Source organism: Globicephala melas, chromosome 15 (genome assembly GCF_963455315.2).
Source record: "Globicephala melas chromosome 15, mGloMel1.2, whole genome shotgun sequence".
Lineage (NCBI taxonomy): Eukaryota > Metazoa > Chordata > Mammalia > Artiodactyla > Delphinidae > Globicephala > Globicephala melas.
Window position 1 is genome coordinate 28753496 of NC_083328.1, and position 14434 is coordinate 28767929.

Here is a 14434-nt window from a genome sequence, read left to right on the forward strand (position 1 = left end):
GTGCAATCCAGGCACAGTGAGGCCCTCTTATCAGGTCTGGGAATGGTGGGAACCCCCCAGAATCCAGCCAGGGCTGACCCTGTGAACAGGCCTTGCAGTTGAGCAGTCTCAGGCCTGCCGGGCTAACTCTTTTCCAGTCTCTAGTGCCACCACCTCATTCCAGGTCACAGGTCCTATTTCCTTCCTGGAGGCCCGGGTTGTCGGGGGGCTGGTTTTCCTTTGTGGGCCTGGGATGCGGGTAGCGGCATCTCACCTGCCACCAGGACCGGGAGGCCTCACGGTGGGTGGTGGCTGCCTTTGCAGGGCCCCTGGCCACGCTGAAGGATGCCTACTTGGAGGTGACAGTGCAGCCCCTGGACAAGGTGTGGCAGGAGCGGGCCGAGGAGGCCGTGCAGCGGCTGCAGGCCTGGGTGTCCGGGACGCCGGGGACCTGGGGGTCCGGGCCCATCGCGGCGGTGCTGGAGGCCACGAGGGGCGCCCTGGAGCTGGTGAGGTGGGGCGAGGGGGAGGGCGGCGGCCCTGCGGGCAGGGATGGCCCTGACGGCTCTCACTGCCCGCACCTGCTCCAGGCCACCCACCAGATGCTGTCTTGGGCTGAAGCTGTGTTCTCACAGGCACTGAGGCGGCTCTGCAAACCCTTGCTGGACCTGTACAGCTTCTCAGCCAGGTAACTTGTCCCCTCTGCGGTCCTGCCCCACGCCAGGCACACCCTCCGTCTCATCTGCTCCCCTGACAGCCCTTCCATAGAGACATTTTCAGCCCATTTTACAGATAAGGAAACTGAGGCTTATTCTTCATTCCGCGGATATTTTATGAGCACTGTCTTTGAGCAGGCGCTGTTTTAGGTTTGCAGACACAGCGGCGAGTGGGATAGATCCTGGCCCTCACGAGGGCCATGGCTGAGCAGGGAGACGGTCACTGAACACAACGACCAGGTTATCTACCCTCAGGGGCGGCAGGCCTTCCTATAAAGGGCCTGAGAGTGATGTGTTCAGGCTTTGTAGCCCAATGGTCTCTCACGTAGCCTTCGTTTTTTGTTTTTGTTAAGAATCCTTTAAACAGTAAAAGCCATTCTTAGCTTGCAGGCCATTCCAAAGGGCACAGGTTGGATTCGGCCACGGACCACAGTCTACCGACCTCTGAGCTAGTATGTTAGGTACCAAGTGCTACAGAAAAAAAAAAGGCAGGACATGTGGGTTGATGGGGGCATTTTATTTTTATTTTTTAAATCTTTTTGTTTATTTTGGCTGGGGGGCACGTGGGATCTTAGTTTCCCAACTAGGAATCCAACCCGTGCCCCCTGCAGTGGAAGCGCAGAGTCTTAACCACTGGACCGCCAGAGAAGTCCCCGATGGGGGCATTATAAAGAGTGAGGCTGTGGTTGGCTTCAGTGAGAAGGTAGCATTTGAGCAAGGGCTTGAAGGGTGAGGGAGTGAGCCGGGTGCACATCATGGGAAGAGCGTTCCAGGCGGAGGGCACAGCTGGTGCAAAGGCCCAGGGGTGGGAGTGCACTTCCTGCTTGAGGAATCTGAAGGAAGCCAGGGGGCTGGAGTGGAGGAGTTGCGGAGTGGCGGGGGGGGGGTGGGTGGGTGGGTAACGTGTTCCGGGCAGCCTGGGGCCTTTGTCTCTTACTCTGAAATGGGAACACACAGGAGATTTTGAGCTGAGGAAGGACATGATCTACCTTTCATCTAAAAAGATTCCTCTGGCCCCAGTGTTGAGAATAAAGACTGGGGGCAGGGAGGGGGATAGAAGCAGGGAGCCCAGTTTAGAATGGTCCAGGCGAGATGGGAGAGTAGCTGCGCCAAGCAGTGGCAGCTGCGGAGGGGTTGCGAGGCAGTCAGGTTCCGGGTGTTGTAAGGACAAGCCTGTAGGATTGGTTGACAGATTGGATGTAGGTGGTGAAAGAGAAGAGCCAGGGATGACTCCCAGGGTCTTGGCTTTGATGACTGGAAGGATGGAGGGTCCATCTACGGAGTAATGGGGATGACTGGTGTGCAGGGAGCAGCTTGGAGCTCTGTTGGTTTCCTGTGGCTACCACAGCAAATTACCACAAGTTCAGTGGCTTAAGCGACACAGCTGTGTTCTCGTGTAGTTCTGGAGGTCAGAAATTCAAAATGAATGGCAGGTTCCTCCGAGAGGCTCAGGGGATAGCCCTTCCCTTCCCAGCCCCTGCAGGCTGCCTGCTTGCCTCGGCTCGTGGCCCCCACCTCCATCTTCAAAGCTAACAGGGCAGCATCTTCTCCCCTCTGACTATTGTCCTTATATCTTCTCTCTGACCCTCCTGCCTCTCTTATAAGGTCCATTGTGATTCCATTGGCCACCTGGAAATCTGTCTCAAAATCTTTAGTGTAGTCACACCTGCAAAGTCCCTTTGGCCTCCTAAGATAACACAGTCACAGGTTCCAGGAACTTGGGCGTCTTTGGGGCTGTCGCTCAGCCTGCTGTGGTGGGAGTGGGTGTCCGGAGCTCTTTCCGACCTGCTGAGTTTGAGACGCCATCAGGACACCCCACTGAGGCAGCTTTCTGAGGCCTGGGCCGTAGAGCAATTTGGAGGTTTTGGAGGCGTCACTGGCCCTGAAGGAGCAGCAGAGCCAGCTTCAGGGACAGGCCTGAGGAGCCCCTTCCCCACACAGGCCGGAGGCCCCGCCAAGGCACATACGTTCAGGCCCCTGGCAGGAGATCAGATGCCTGCGTCCTTAAAATAGGACAGTCATTTCTACCCCCAGCCTCCACCTCACAAACAAAGCCTGTGCCCTCCCTAAGAGGCTGACGTTCCGTGGAGGTCAGCTTGCGCTGGACCCTTACATGGCCATCCTGCGGCCGCGGAAAATAAGGCTCCAACAGGCACGACTTGTGCTGGGGTCTCCCAGCTCCTCTGTGCTCCCTCCAGGGACCACTCAGTGGTGGTGACACTGCCGATGCTGCCTGCAGGGGACGAGCCCCTGGACGTGGCCCGGGTGACCAGCCACCTGGTGGAGGAGAAGCTGCTGCGGCCACTCCGAGAGCTGTATGGGACCAGCGTGCTGGCCGAGTACCACCGGCTCAAACACCGTCTGCTGGGGGCCCCCTCTGGATGTGAGTCCTACGCCGCCCTCCTCCCCGGGACCCTTCTACCCTTTGGAACATGGCAGCAGGACCTGGCAGGGCCAGATAGACGGTGGGACCGTCCCCTAGTAGTACAGGGAAGCCTTAGCATTGTAGTGCTGGGCCCATCTGATCCCAGGCTGATTCCAGAGGTTACTGGGCTTCCCAACGTCAAACAGGATGAGGGTTGGGCTGCAGATCCAGGCTTTTGGCCAGAAAGTAAAAGCCTGAGCCTGGAACCCAGCGCAGAGGCGTGGCGAGGGACTGAGGGCCAGGGCCAGCTCCCTCCAGGCAGACTCTGCAGGAGAAGCACCAGGCAGACCTCCAGTTGCAGCTGCAAGGCCACTAATTGAGTCCAGACTGTCCGTCAGGCAAGGCCCGGAGCCACAGGCAGTGCTGGGACCAGACGCAGCTCTGGGGGCCCTGGGGGCTTGGAGCCCCTGGAGTTTGCATCCGCTGCCCTGAGTGCGCTCTGGTGAGTCTCCTCTCCTCTCTGTCACCTGGAGGGAGCAACGTGGCTCACCGGTGTGGTAACGAGTGTGCGCCTTTGGTGCCCGGCAGGGTCTCAAGTCAGTGGGAAAGCTTGGCGAGGACTGGTATGTAGCATCAGGTCTTGTGATCTCACAGGTGGGAACGCAGAGGCTTGGGCAGGTGGGAGCCCCCCCACAGTCTGGGGGTACTTGTCCACTAGGCAGCGTGGCGACTGGAAACAGCCTGGTCTTTGGGTTCCACGTGTGCGACCTGGGACTGGCCTGTGACCTTCAGCTCTGACACCTGACAAGGGGCTCCTAGTGCCCTCCTCGTGAGGCCATCATGGGCTGGCACGGGCCAGCAGCTGCCGGGTACCTGGCCTGGGCGTGTGTTCAACGGGTGGGGCTTCTCTTACCCGACCCCCACGCAAGCCTCTGCTCCGCAGCAGCGCTGGCTCAGGGGGTCCGAACTACCCTCTCTCGGGCCCCCTCCTGCCCACCGTGAAGAGGGCTGGGCCTGGCCCACGCGGCACCTCCCTCCTGTTGGATGGAGCCTTTGGCCGTACTTTTTTTTTTTTTAATGAAGACATGTGACTTTTGTGGGGGCATTCTGTTGTTTCTTTTTTACAAAAATATTTATTATTTGGCTTCATTGGGTCTTAGTTGTGGCATGCAGGATCTTCCGTCGCAGCGCACAGGCTTCTCCCTAGTTGTGGCACGTGGGCTCCAGAGCACACGGGCTCAGTAGTTGCGGCACACAGGCTGTCTAGTTGTGGTGCAAGGGCTCAGTAGTTGCAGGGCATGGGCTTAGTTGCCCCATGGCATGTACGATCTTAGTTCCCTGACCAGGGATCAAACCCACATCCCCTGCATTGGAAGTGCAGAGTCTTAACCACTGAACTGCCAGGGAAGTCCCTGTGTCATATTTTAGATTCCACATACAAGTGATATGATAATCTCTAGTTGCATCCATGTTGCTGCACCTGGCATCGTTTCATTCCTTTTTATGGCTGAGTAGTATCCCATTGTATATATGTACCACATCTTTATCCATTCATCAGTCAATTTAGGTTGTTTCCATGTCTTAGCTATTGCGAATAATGCTGCTGTGAACATAGCGGTGCATGTATCTTTTTGATTTAGAGTTTTGTCTGGATATATGCCCAGGAGTGGGATTGCTGGGTCATATGGTAGTTCTGTTATTAGTTTTTTAAGGAAGCTCCATACTGTTCTCTGTAGTGGCTGTACCAATTCACATTCCCACCAACAGCGTAGGAGGGTTCCCTTTTCTCCACATCCTCTCCAGCATTTGTTATTTGTAGACATTTAATGATGGCCATTCTGACCAGTGTGAAGTGGTACCTCACTGCAGTTTTGATTTGCATTTCTCTAATAATTAGCGATGTTGAGCATCTTTTCACATGCCTATTGGCTATTTGTACGTCTTCTTTAGAGAAATGTTTATTTATGTCTTCTGCCCATTTTTCGATTGGGTTGTTTTTTTAATATTGAGCTGTATGAATTGTTTGCATATTTTGGAAATTAAGCCCTAGTTGGTCTCATCGTTTGCAAATATTTTCTCCCATTCTGTAGCTTGTCTTTTCGTTTGTGATTTCCTTTGTTGTGCAAAAGCTTGTAAGCTTGGTTCGGTCCCATCTGTTTATTTTTGGTTTTATTTCTGGTGCCTTGGGAGGCTGCAGGTTGCCCATTTAAAGTGTCTGATTCAGTGGCTAGTGTGCGTCCATCACAGAACCTTCATCACCCCAAAAAGACACCCTGCATCCCTTAGCTCTGTGTCCCCGTCCCTCAGCTATACCCCCAGTCTCCTTTCTGTCTCTGTGGATTTGCCTGTTCTGGACACCGCGTATGAATGGAGTCACGTAACACGTGCCCTTTTATAACGGGCTTTTCACTCAGCGTAAAGTTTCTGAGGTTCGTCAGTGTTGGAGCGTGCATCACACCTCATTCACCTGAGGGGACCCCTAGAGCTCAAGTCATCTTGAAGCCAGAGGTTCTTGGGGACAGACCCCACTTCCCACGTGGGCTGCCCATGAGGACATGGGCCAGGGAGCAGGCTCTGGACAGGCTGGGCTGCCCCGTGGGCTCAGGTCCCGGGCACAGCGGGCCCCACTGCCCCTGCATCCGGCCTCTTCTCTGCAGACCACGCTGTGGTGGCCGGCACCAGGCATGTGGTGACCTTCGACGGCCAGGTGTGGGGCATCAGTGCCCGCTGCAGCAGCCTGCTGCTGGCCAAGGACTTCGCTCACGACACATTCTCGCTGACGCTAAACCGGGCGGGCTCGGGGCTCACGTCCCTGACTGTGGAGTTGAACCACACCACCCTCATCCTCTACCCCAGCCTGAAGGTGAGCCTGCAAGAGCGGGGGGGGGGGGCACATCGCCCAGACACTTTCCTGCCTCCTGTCACGTCCACACACCTGTGCCCTGTGGAGACTGTCACCTGTCCTGCTCAGCCCCTGTCTGGCCCACAGACCTACAGGCTGTACAACTCTTCCCTGCCTGGGGAGAGCTGTCTGGACCTGGATCTGCCTCCCGCCAAGACCAGGAGGAACAACGTCCCCAGGATCGAGCTGACCAGTGAGGACGGTGTCTCTGTGGTCTGTGACCTCCACGCCAGCCTCTGCAGCCTGACTCTCAGCGTCTGGCAGCACGGTGGGTCTGGGCCCCCACTGGCGGCCTCTGAGCCAGTGCGGTCAGCTTCCAGGGCTGAGATTGACCGATCCCAGTGGGCAGCACTCCGAGTCCTTGGGAGGCTGTGGGCAGGAGGCCCGGGGACACTCTTGGGCCTCTGCTGCTCCTCGGGGCTGACAACCCGAGCGGGTATCAGAACAGCCCAAACAGCTCAGAACTGGAAGAGGGTCAAAGGCCATCTCTCCCGGCTTTGATCACGTCCAGCACTGGGACAGCCCCTACTCCAGCGGCAGCGCAACTCTGGCTGCAGCCCCGCTGGTTGGCCGCTGCCCCGTTTCAGGCTCTGTAGTGCGCACGGCCTGCTCCTTCTCACGTGATCCTCCCGCTGCTGTCCCCTGGGACACGTGACATGACTCAGGCTAATTTACGGGCCCCCCCACTCCTCCAGCCACGAACATCAGGGCCAGGCTTGGAGCCCAGAGCTCTGAGCCCACGTTCTGCCCCCTTCTCTGGGACGTGCCGCTCCCCTTGATCTGGTTGGGCAGCCCCAGGAACACTTGTAAAGAGCTTGCATCCCGACCACTCGGGATGGGGCTGGTGGATGGGGGAGGGAACAAACGCTTTTCTCAGTCCTTTTTCTCCTCTCCCTCTGGTGAAGTTTCAGAGCCAGGACCGGTGTTGGGGGGTCAGGCGTGGAGGGTGCAGGGTCTGGCCATGCCCCCCGGCAACCCTGGCCAGCAGGCTCTCACAGCCTTTCCTGCCCCACAGGCCTGTCCGCTGGCCTTCTGGGCACCAACGACAACGAGGCAAGCAATGAGCTGATGCTGCCGGACGGCACGGTGGCCAGCAGCCTGGAGGAGGTCACCCCCGCCTGGCAGGTGAGCTGGCTAGCCAGCCCTCCCTCCCTCAGGGCCGAGCGTCATCACTAGGACGCTGTGGCTGTGGATGGAGAGGGGAACAGGTGTGACCCGGGCGCGCCCCGGAGAGGGAAGCCTCTGTGTGGATTGGCCGTGGACCTGAGGGGGTGGTGGTTCCCTCCTGGGGCTGCAGCCCCCAGTGGAGCTGCCTGGAGAAAGGAGGTCCAGGCAGGAGCCTGAGTCTTGGGTTCGTCTCCCCAGGTGGGTGGTGACTGCAGGGCCATGGAGAAGACTCGGCTGGCATGCCCGGTACAGAGCCTCACCTGCCGGGCCTTCTTCCAGGACCCCCGCTCCAGCCTGGGGAACTGCTTCGGGGTGGTGAGTGTGCAGCTGCAGAGGCCACTCAGCAGGTGGACTGCAGGACAGAGAAGGCCCTTGCCCTGATCTAGCCTATAGCCCTCCTCTGTGCTGCTCCCCAGGGTGTGGTGGGCAAGGACACTGACTATGGGTGCTGGATTTCAGGTGGACCCCACACCCTTCCTCAGCCTATGTGTCCAGGACACCTGTGGCACCCAGGAGCGCCAACCTGCCTGCAACCTGGCGGCCGCCTACATCCACCTGTGTGCCCGGGGCTTCGTGCCCCTGGACCCTCCTCCACAGTGCGGTAAGCAGTCTGACCCCTGCCTGGGGGCGGAAGGTTGACCTCTGCCTTCCATCCCAGAGGGAAAACCAATTCTTTTCTCTTAGCTTCCGCCGAGAGGACAGGCACTCAGTTGTTGTACAGTGAGCTAAGAGTCAAAGCAAAGTTATGTGTGAAGGAGTACTTATTAAGAAAGAGAAAAAGAGGGCCACAACCTCCACCTTCCACCCCAGGTCCAGTGAGCCCTGTGACATACAGCACAGGAGACGAGAGCTCGGGGAGGTCAGGCAGCTATGAAGTCAGCTGCTGAAAACTCAGAACCACAGACTTGCTGTTAAGGGGTGTGAATGTACACGCCCTACAAGGTCTGGGAACCCCTGGGCACACCTGAAACCAAGGTCGTGCATGATTCCCACAGCTGAAGTCCCACTACATAGACACTGAAGTCCCACTACTTAGACACAGAAGTTGGCGACTGCAACAAACAACGGCAGTGGACCCCCTGATAACAGCAATTATTCATGAACCTCGCAAAAGAACAGTTAGTAGTAGCAGCTACTGGGAGGAGGAGTGGGTGTGACTACAACAGGGTGGAAAAGGGAGATGTTTGTGGTGATGGAACAGTTCTGTATTCTGATGGTGGTAGTGGTTACATGAATCCACACCTGTGACAAAATGTCATAGAACTATACACACACACATTCTACCAATGTCAATGTCTGGGTTTTGATATTGTACTATAATTATGGAAGATTTAACCATTGGGGGAAATGGGATGAAATTTTGGTATAGCTAATACAGGACACTCTGTACTATCTTTGAACTACCTGCAATTCTATAATTATTTTAAAATAAAAAGGCTTTAAAATTAAATATAAAACATCAGAGTCACAGTTTTATAGGCAAGTTGTAATAATTTACTATAACTGTTCCAGAGTATAAAAAGGAAACCTTCCTCTTCCTACCTCATTTTAATGAAGTTAGTGTTATCTTATGGGAGACAAAAACCCAAGGACAACACAAGGGGAAAGTTAGAAGCCCAACTGCAAACTTGAACGTAGATGTTACTAATATGTTAGTGAAATTCAAAAATATGTTGAGACATAAGCTAAGAAAACATCTTAACCAATTGGAAGTAATCTCTGGAACCCAAGGATGGTATTTAAGAACAGTGTACTAAATAAAGTAGGCAATTTAAACTAGGTAATTCAAAACAGTCCTTCTGGTGGGATATCTAATAATGTTAAACAAGATAGAGAAAATGGGGTATTGGAAATATCTGGATCAAAATCCAGGGGAAGACAGGAGAGTGACATCAACAGGTGGCAGGCTAGGAATCTACAAATCCTCAGTCCTCCATGGAAACACTGAATATAGAACAATATATGGACCAAAGTAGCTTTGTGAGAACCCTAGAAACCAGTTAAGCAACAGCAACAACCAAGTGACTGCCTGATTGAGAAAACGTCTCACTCTAAATGCAGGAAATTTCATGGCATTTGTGCTTGCCTTCCACAATACAGTTTTGAAGAAGCTAGCTAGCTCCTGGCTCGTCCCTTGGGAGGGAAGGAAAGGAGTGGAACTTGCTTGCAATGTTCTGACTTGTCTGGGACCTGCCAGAGGAACAGGTCTCTCTTGACTTAGTGATGATGAGGATGGTGGCATAGTCTGGATATCATGTGGGTGATTGCTGAAAGCAGGAGTGGGTGCTGCTGCCAGAGGCAGCTGCAGGGAGTCTGCAGTCCTGTAGGTGACTGGGAGCAAGACTTTGGACAGAGGAATACAATACTATATCTAAGCCCCTGAGAAGAAGCAGGGGTGAAAGCTGGGGAAATTAGGACATTTAAAAGCAGCTGTGTCTACTGGGGATGTGGAGTTAAAGCACACACTTAGGCCCAGGGAAGATGCGCCCATAGAAAGTATTTGAGAGAACCCTGAGCTTTCATACCAGGTTGATTAGTGAAGGCCTTCCCCTGCACAGGGACAGTCTGCAAAGAATGGGAGAGGTGGATGTCTTTTCAAATGCCCAGTTCCAACAAAAGATGACAAGACATACAAAGAAACCGTGAGATAGGGCCCATTCAGAGGAACACGGTAAATCTCCAGAAACTAACTCTTAAGAAACATAGGCCCCTTATTGACAGGCTTTAAAACAACTGTCTTAAATATGCTGAATCAGATGAAGGAGAAGAAAGATGGCAGACAACTAAGTGAAATCAGGAAAACACTATATGAGAGAAATGAGAATATCAACGAAGATGTAGAAATTACAGTAAACAAATTCTGGAGCTGAAAAATGCAATTTGTGCTGTCTTCAAGAGACTCACTTTAGATCTAAGGACACACACAGGTTGAAAGTGAAAGGATGGAAAAAAATATTCCATACAAATAGTAACCAAAAGAGAGCACACTTTCAATAATGGATAGAACAACCAAAGAGAAGATCAATAAGGAAATAGAGAATTTGAACAACATTGAAGATCAACCAGACCTAGCAGATATATACAGAACACTCTGCCCAACAGCAACAGGGTATCCATTTTTCTCAAGTGTACATTGAACATTCTCTATGATAGACATTAGATAGATAGATATTAGGCCATAGAAACAGTCGTAATAAACCTCTAAAAACTGAAATCATACAAACTATTTTCCAATTACAATGGAAAGAAACTAGAAATAGCAGACAGAAAACTGGAAAAATCACAAATTGTACAAAATTAAACAGCACACTCTTAAACACTCAATGGGTCAAAGAAATCACAAAATAAATTAGAAAATATCTTGAGACAAATGAAAACAAAAACACAACACACCAAAACTATGGAATTTAGAGAAAGCAGTGCTACTAAGGAAATGTACAGCTGTAAATCCTCACATTAAAAAAGAGCTCAAATTAACACCCTAACTTTACTCCTTAAGGATCCTGGAAAAGAACAAATCAAACCCAAAACTAGCAGAAGGAAGGAAATCATAAAGATTAGTGCAGAGATAAATGAAGTAGAGAGTAGAAAAACAAGAGAGAAAGTCAACAAAACCAAAAGTTGGTTTTTTGAAAAGATCAACAGAATTGACAAATCTTTAGCTAGACTGACTAATAAGAAAAAAGAAGACTCAAGTAAGTAAAATCAGAAGTGAAATAGGGAACATGAAAACTGATTTTTACAGAACCAAAAAGGATTATAAGAGAGTACTATGAACACTTGTGTGACAACAGATTGGACAATCTAGATGAAATGGATAAATTCCCAGAAACATATTACCTGCCAAAACTGAATCATGAAGAAACAGAAATCTGAAAAGACCTATAACTAGCAAGCAAATTGAATCAGTAATCAAAAACCTCCCAACAAAGGAAAGCCCAGGACCAGATGGCTTCACTAGTAAATTCTACCAAGCATTTAGACAATTGAAACCAAGGCTCCTCAAACTCGTACAAAAAACTGAAGGGGCGGGGGGGCTCCCCTGGTGGTGCAGTTGTTGAGAATCTGCCTGCCAATGCAGGGGACATGGGTTCGAGCCCTGGTCTGGGAAGATCCCACATGCTGCAGAGCAACTGGGCCCGTGAGCCACGACTGCTGAGCCTGCGCATCTGGAGCCTGAGCTCTGCAACAAGAGAGGCTGCGATAGTGAGAGGCCCGCGCACCGTGATGAAGAGTGGCCCCCACTTGCCACAACTAGAGAAAGCCCTCACACAGAAATGAAGACCCAACACAGTCAAAAATAAATAAATAAATTTAAATTATATTTTTAAAAAAAAACTGAAGAGGGAACATCTTCAAACCCATTTTATGAGGCCAGAATTATCTTGATACCAAAGCCAGACAAAGACACTTCAAGAAAACTACAGAACAATATCCCTGATGCATATAGATGCAAAAATCATCAAAAAAAAATACAGTTGGCCCTCCATATCTATGATTTCCACATCCACAGATTAAATCAACCATGGATTGAAAATATTTGAAAAAAAATCCAGAAAGTTCCAAAAGCAAAACTTGAATTTGCTGCATGCTGGCAACTATTTACATAGCATTTATATTGTATTAGGTACTATAAGTAATCTAGAGATGATTTAAACTATACAGGAGAATGTACATAGGCTGTATGCAAATATTATGTCACTTTATATAAGGGACTTTAGCATCCACAGATTTTCGTATCCATGGAACCAATCCCCATGGATACTGAGGAACAACTGTACTGGCAAACAGAATTCAAGAGCACATTAAAAGGATTATATACCATAACTAAGTGGGTTTATTCCTGAAATGCAAGGATGGTTCAACATAGGAAAATCAATGTAATACACCACATTAAAAGAATGAAGGAAAAAAAAAAAACATGACCATCTCAACTGATGTAGAGAAAGCATTTGACAAAATTCAACACCCTTTCATGATAAAAACACTCAACAAACTTAAGAATAGACGGAAACTACCTCAACATAATAAAGGCCATATTTGACAAGCCCATAGATAACACCATATTCCATGGTAAAAGACTGAAAGTTTTTCCTCTAAGATCAGGAGCAAGACAAGGATGCCTACTTTTGCCATTTCAATTTAAAGTAGTATCAGAAATCCCAGCCAGAACCATTAGTCAAGAAAAAGAAACAGAAAGCATCCAAATTGGAAAGAAAGACGTTATCTCTGTTCTCAAATGACACAATCATATATATCTAAAAAACCATGTATATGTAGAAAATACTAAAGCTTAAAAAAATTTAAAAACCTATTAGAATTAGTAAACAAATTTGGCAAAGTTGCAGAATGTAAGTCAACACACAAAAATCAATTGTGTTTCTATACACTAATGAGCATTCCGAAAAGGAAATTAAGAAAATAATTCCATTTACAATAACATCAAAAAGAATAAAATACTTAGGAATAAACTTAACCAAAGAGGTGAAAAACTTATACACTGAAAACTACAAAGCACTGCTGAAAGAAATTAAAGAAGATACAAATAAATGGAAAGATATCCCATGTTCATGGATTGAAAGACTTAATATCATTAAGATATTAATACTACTCACTGATCTACAGAGTTAACGCAATCTCTGTCAAAATCCCAATGGCTTTTTTTGCAGAAATATAAAAACCTACCCTAAAATTCATACAGAATCTCAAGGGGGCCCCAAGTAGCCAAAGCAATCTTGAAAAAGAACAGTTAGAGGTCTCACACTTCCTGGTTTCAAAACTTTTAACATAAGCTACAGTAATCAAAACACTGTGGTACTGGCATAAAGACAGACATATAGACCAAAGGAATAAAATAGCCCAGAAATAAACCCTTGCATATACGGTCAAATAATTTTTGACAAGTATGTCAAGACCGTTCAATGGAGAAAGTACAATCTTTTCATCAAACAGTGCTGGGAAAATTGAATATATACATGAAAAGAATGAAGTTGGACCCTTACCTTACACCCTATAAAAACATTAGCTCAAAATCAAATACGTAAATACAAGAACTAAAACTATAAAACTCTTACAAAAAAACGGGGAAAGCTTCATGACATTGGATTTGCCATTGATTTCTTGGATATGACACCAAAGGCACAAGCAATAAAAGAATAAATAGACCAACTGGACTTCATCAAAATTAAAAACTTCTGTGCATGAAATGACACAATCAACAGAGTATAAAGGCAACCTATGGAATGGGAGAAAATATTTGCAAATGAAGTAACTGACAAAGGATTAATCTCCAAAATATACAAACAGCTCATGCAGCTCAATATCAAAAAAACCCAAACAACCCAGTCAAAAAGTGGGCAGAAGAGGGGCTTCCCTGGTGACACAGTGGTTGAGAGTCCACTTGCCGATGCAGGGGACACGGGTTCGTGCCCCGGTCCGGGAAGATCCCACATGCCGTGGAGTGGCTGGGCCCGTGACCCATGGCCGCTGAGCCTGTGCGTCCAGAGCCTGTGCTCCGCGACAGGAAAGGCCACAACAGTGAGAGGCCACGTACAGCCAAAAAAAGAGTGTAGGTCAAAAAATGGACAGAAGACCTAAATAGACATTTCTCCAAAGAAGACATACAGATGGCCAACAAACACATGAAAAGATGCTCAACATCACTAATTATTAGAGAAATGCTAATCAAAACTACAATGAGGTATCACCTCACACCAGTCAGAATGGCCACCATCAAAAACTCTACAAACAATAAATGCTGGAGAGAGGGTGTGGAGAAAAGGGAACCCTCCTACACTGTTGGTAGGAATGTAAATTGTTACAGCCACTATGGAGAACAGTATGGAGGTGCCTCAAAAAACTAAAAATAGAACTCCCATATGACCCAGCAATCCCACTACTGGGCATATACCCAGAGAAAGCAATAATTCAAAAAGACGCATGCACCCCAATGTTCATTGCAGCACTGTTTACAATAGCCAGGACATGGAAGCAACCTAAATATCCATCAACAGGAAAGGATAAAGATGTGGTACATATATACCATGGAATATTACTCAGCCATAAAAAGGAACGAAATTGGGTTATTTGTAGAGACATGGATGGACCTAGAGACTGTCATACAGAGTGAAGTAAGTCAGAGAGAGAAAAGCAAATATCATATATTAACGCATATATGTGGAATCTGAAAAAATTGGTACAGACAATCTTATTTACAAAGCAGAAACAGAGGCACAGATGTAGAGAACAAACGTATGGATACCAAGGGAGAAGTGGGGGGATGAATTGGGAGATTGGGATTGACAT

At 49.1% G+C, this 14434-nt stretch overlaps 1 protein-coding gene across 1 annotated transcript in view; it reads left to right on the forward strand.

Annotated features, from left to right (window-relative positions):
- Nucleotides 1-14434, forward strand: part of LOC115867587 (uncharacterized) — a 123011-nt gene that overhangs the window by 104314 nt on the left and 4263 nt on the right. The window contains exons 54-61 of the mRNA XM_060284654.1: nucleotides 304-488; nucleotides 570-667; nucleotides 2894-3078; nucleotides 5718-5923; nucleotides 6050-6230; nucleotides 6978-7087; nucleotides 7328-7444; nucleotides 7589-7730. Of these exons, the coding sequence (XP_060140637.1) occupies nucleotides 304-488; nucleotides 570-667; nucleotides 2894-3078; nucleotides 5718-5923; nucleotides 6050-6230; nucleotides 6978-7087; nucleotides 7328-7444; nucleotides 7589-7730 (1224 nt within the window). The remainder of the gene's footprint in view (nucleotides 1-303; nucleotides 489-569; nucleotides 668-2893; nucleotides 3079-5717; nucleotides 5924-6049; nucleotides 6231-6977; nucleotides 7088-7327; nucleotides 7445-7588; nucleotides 7731-14434) is intronic.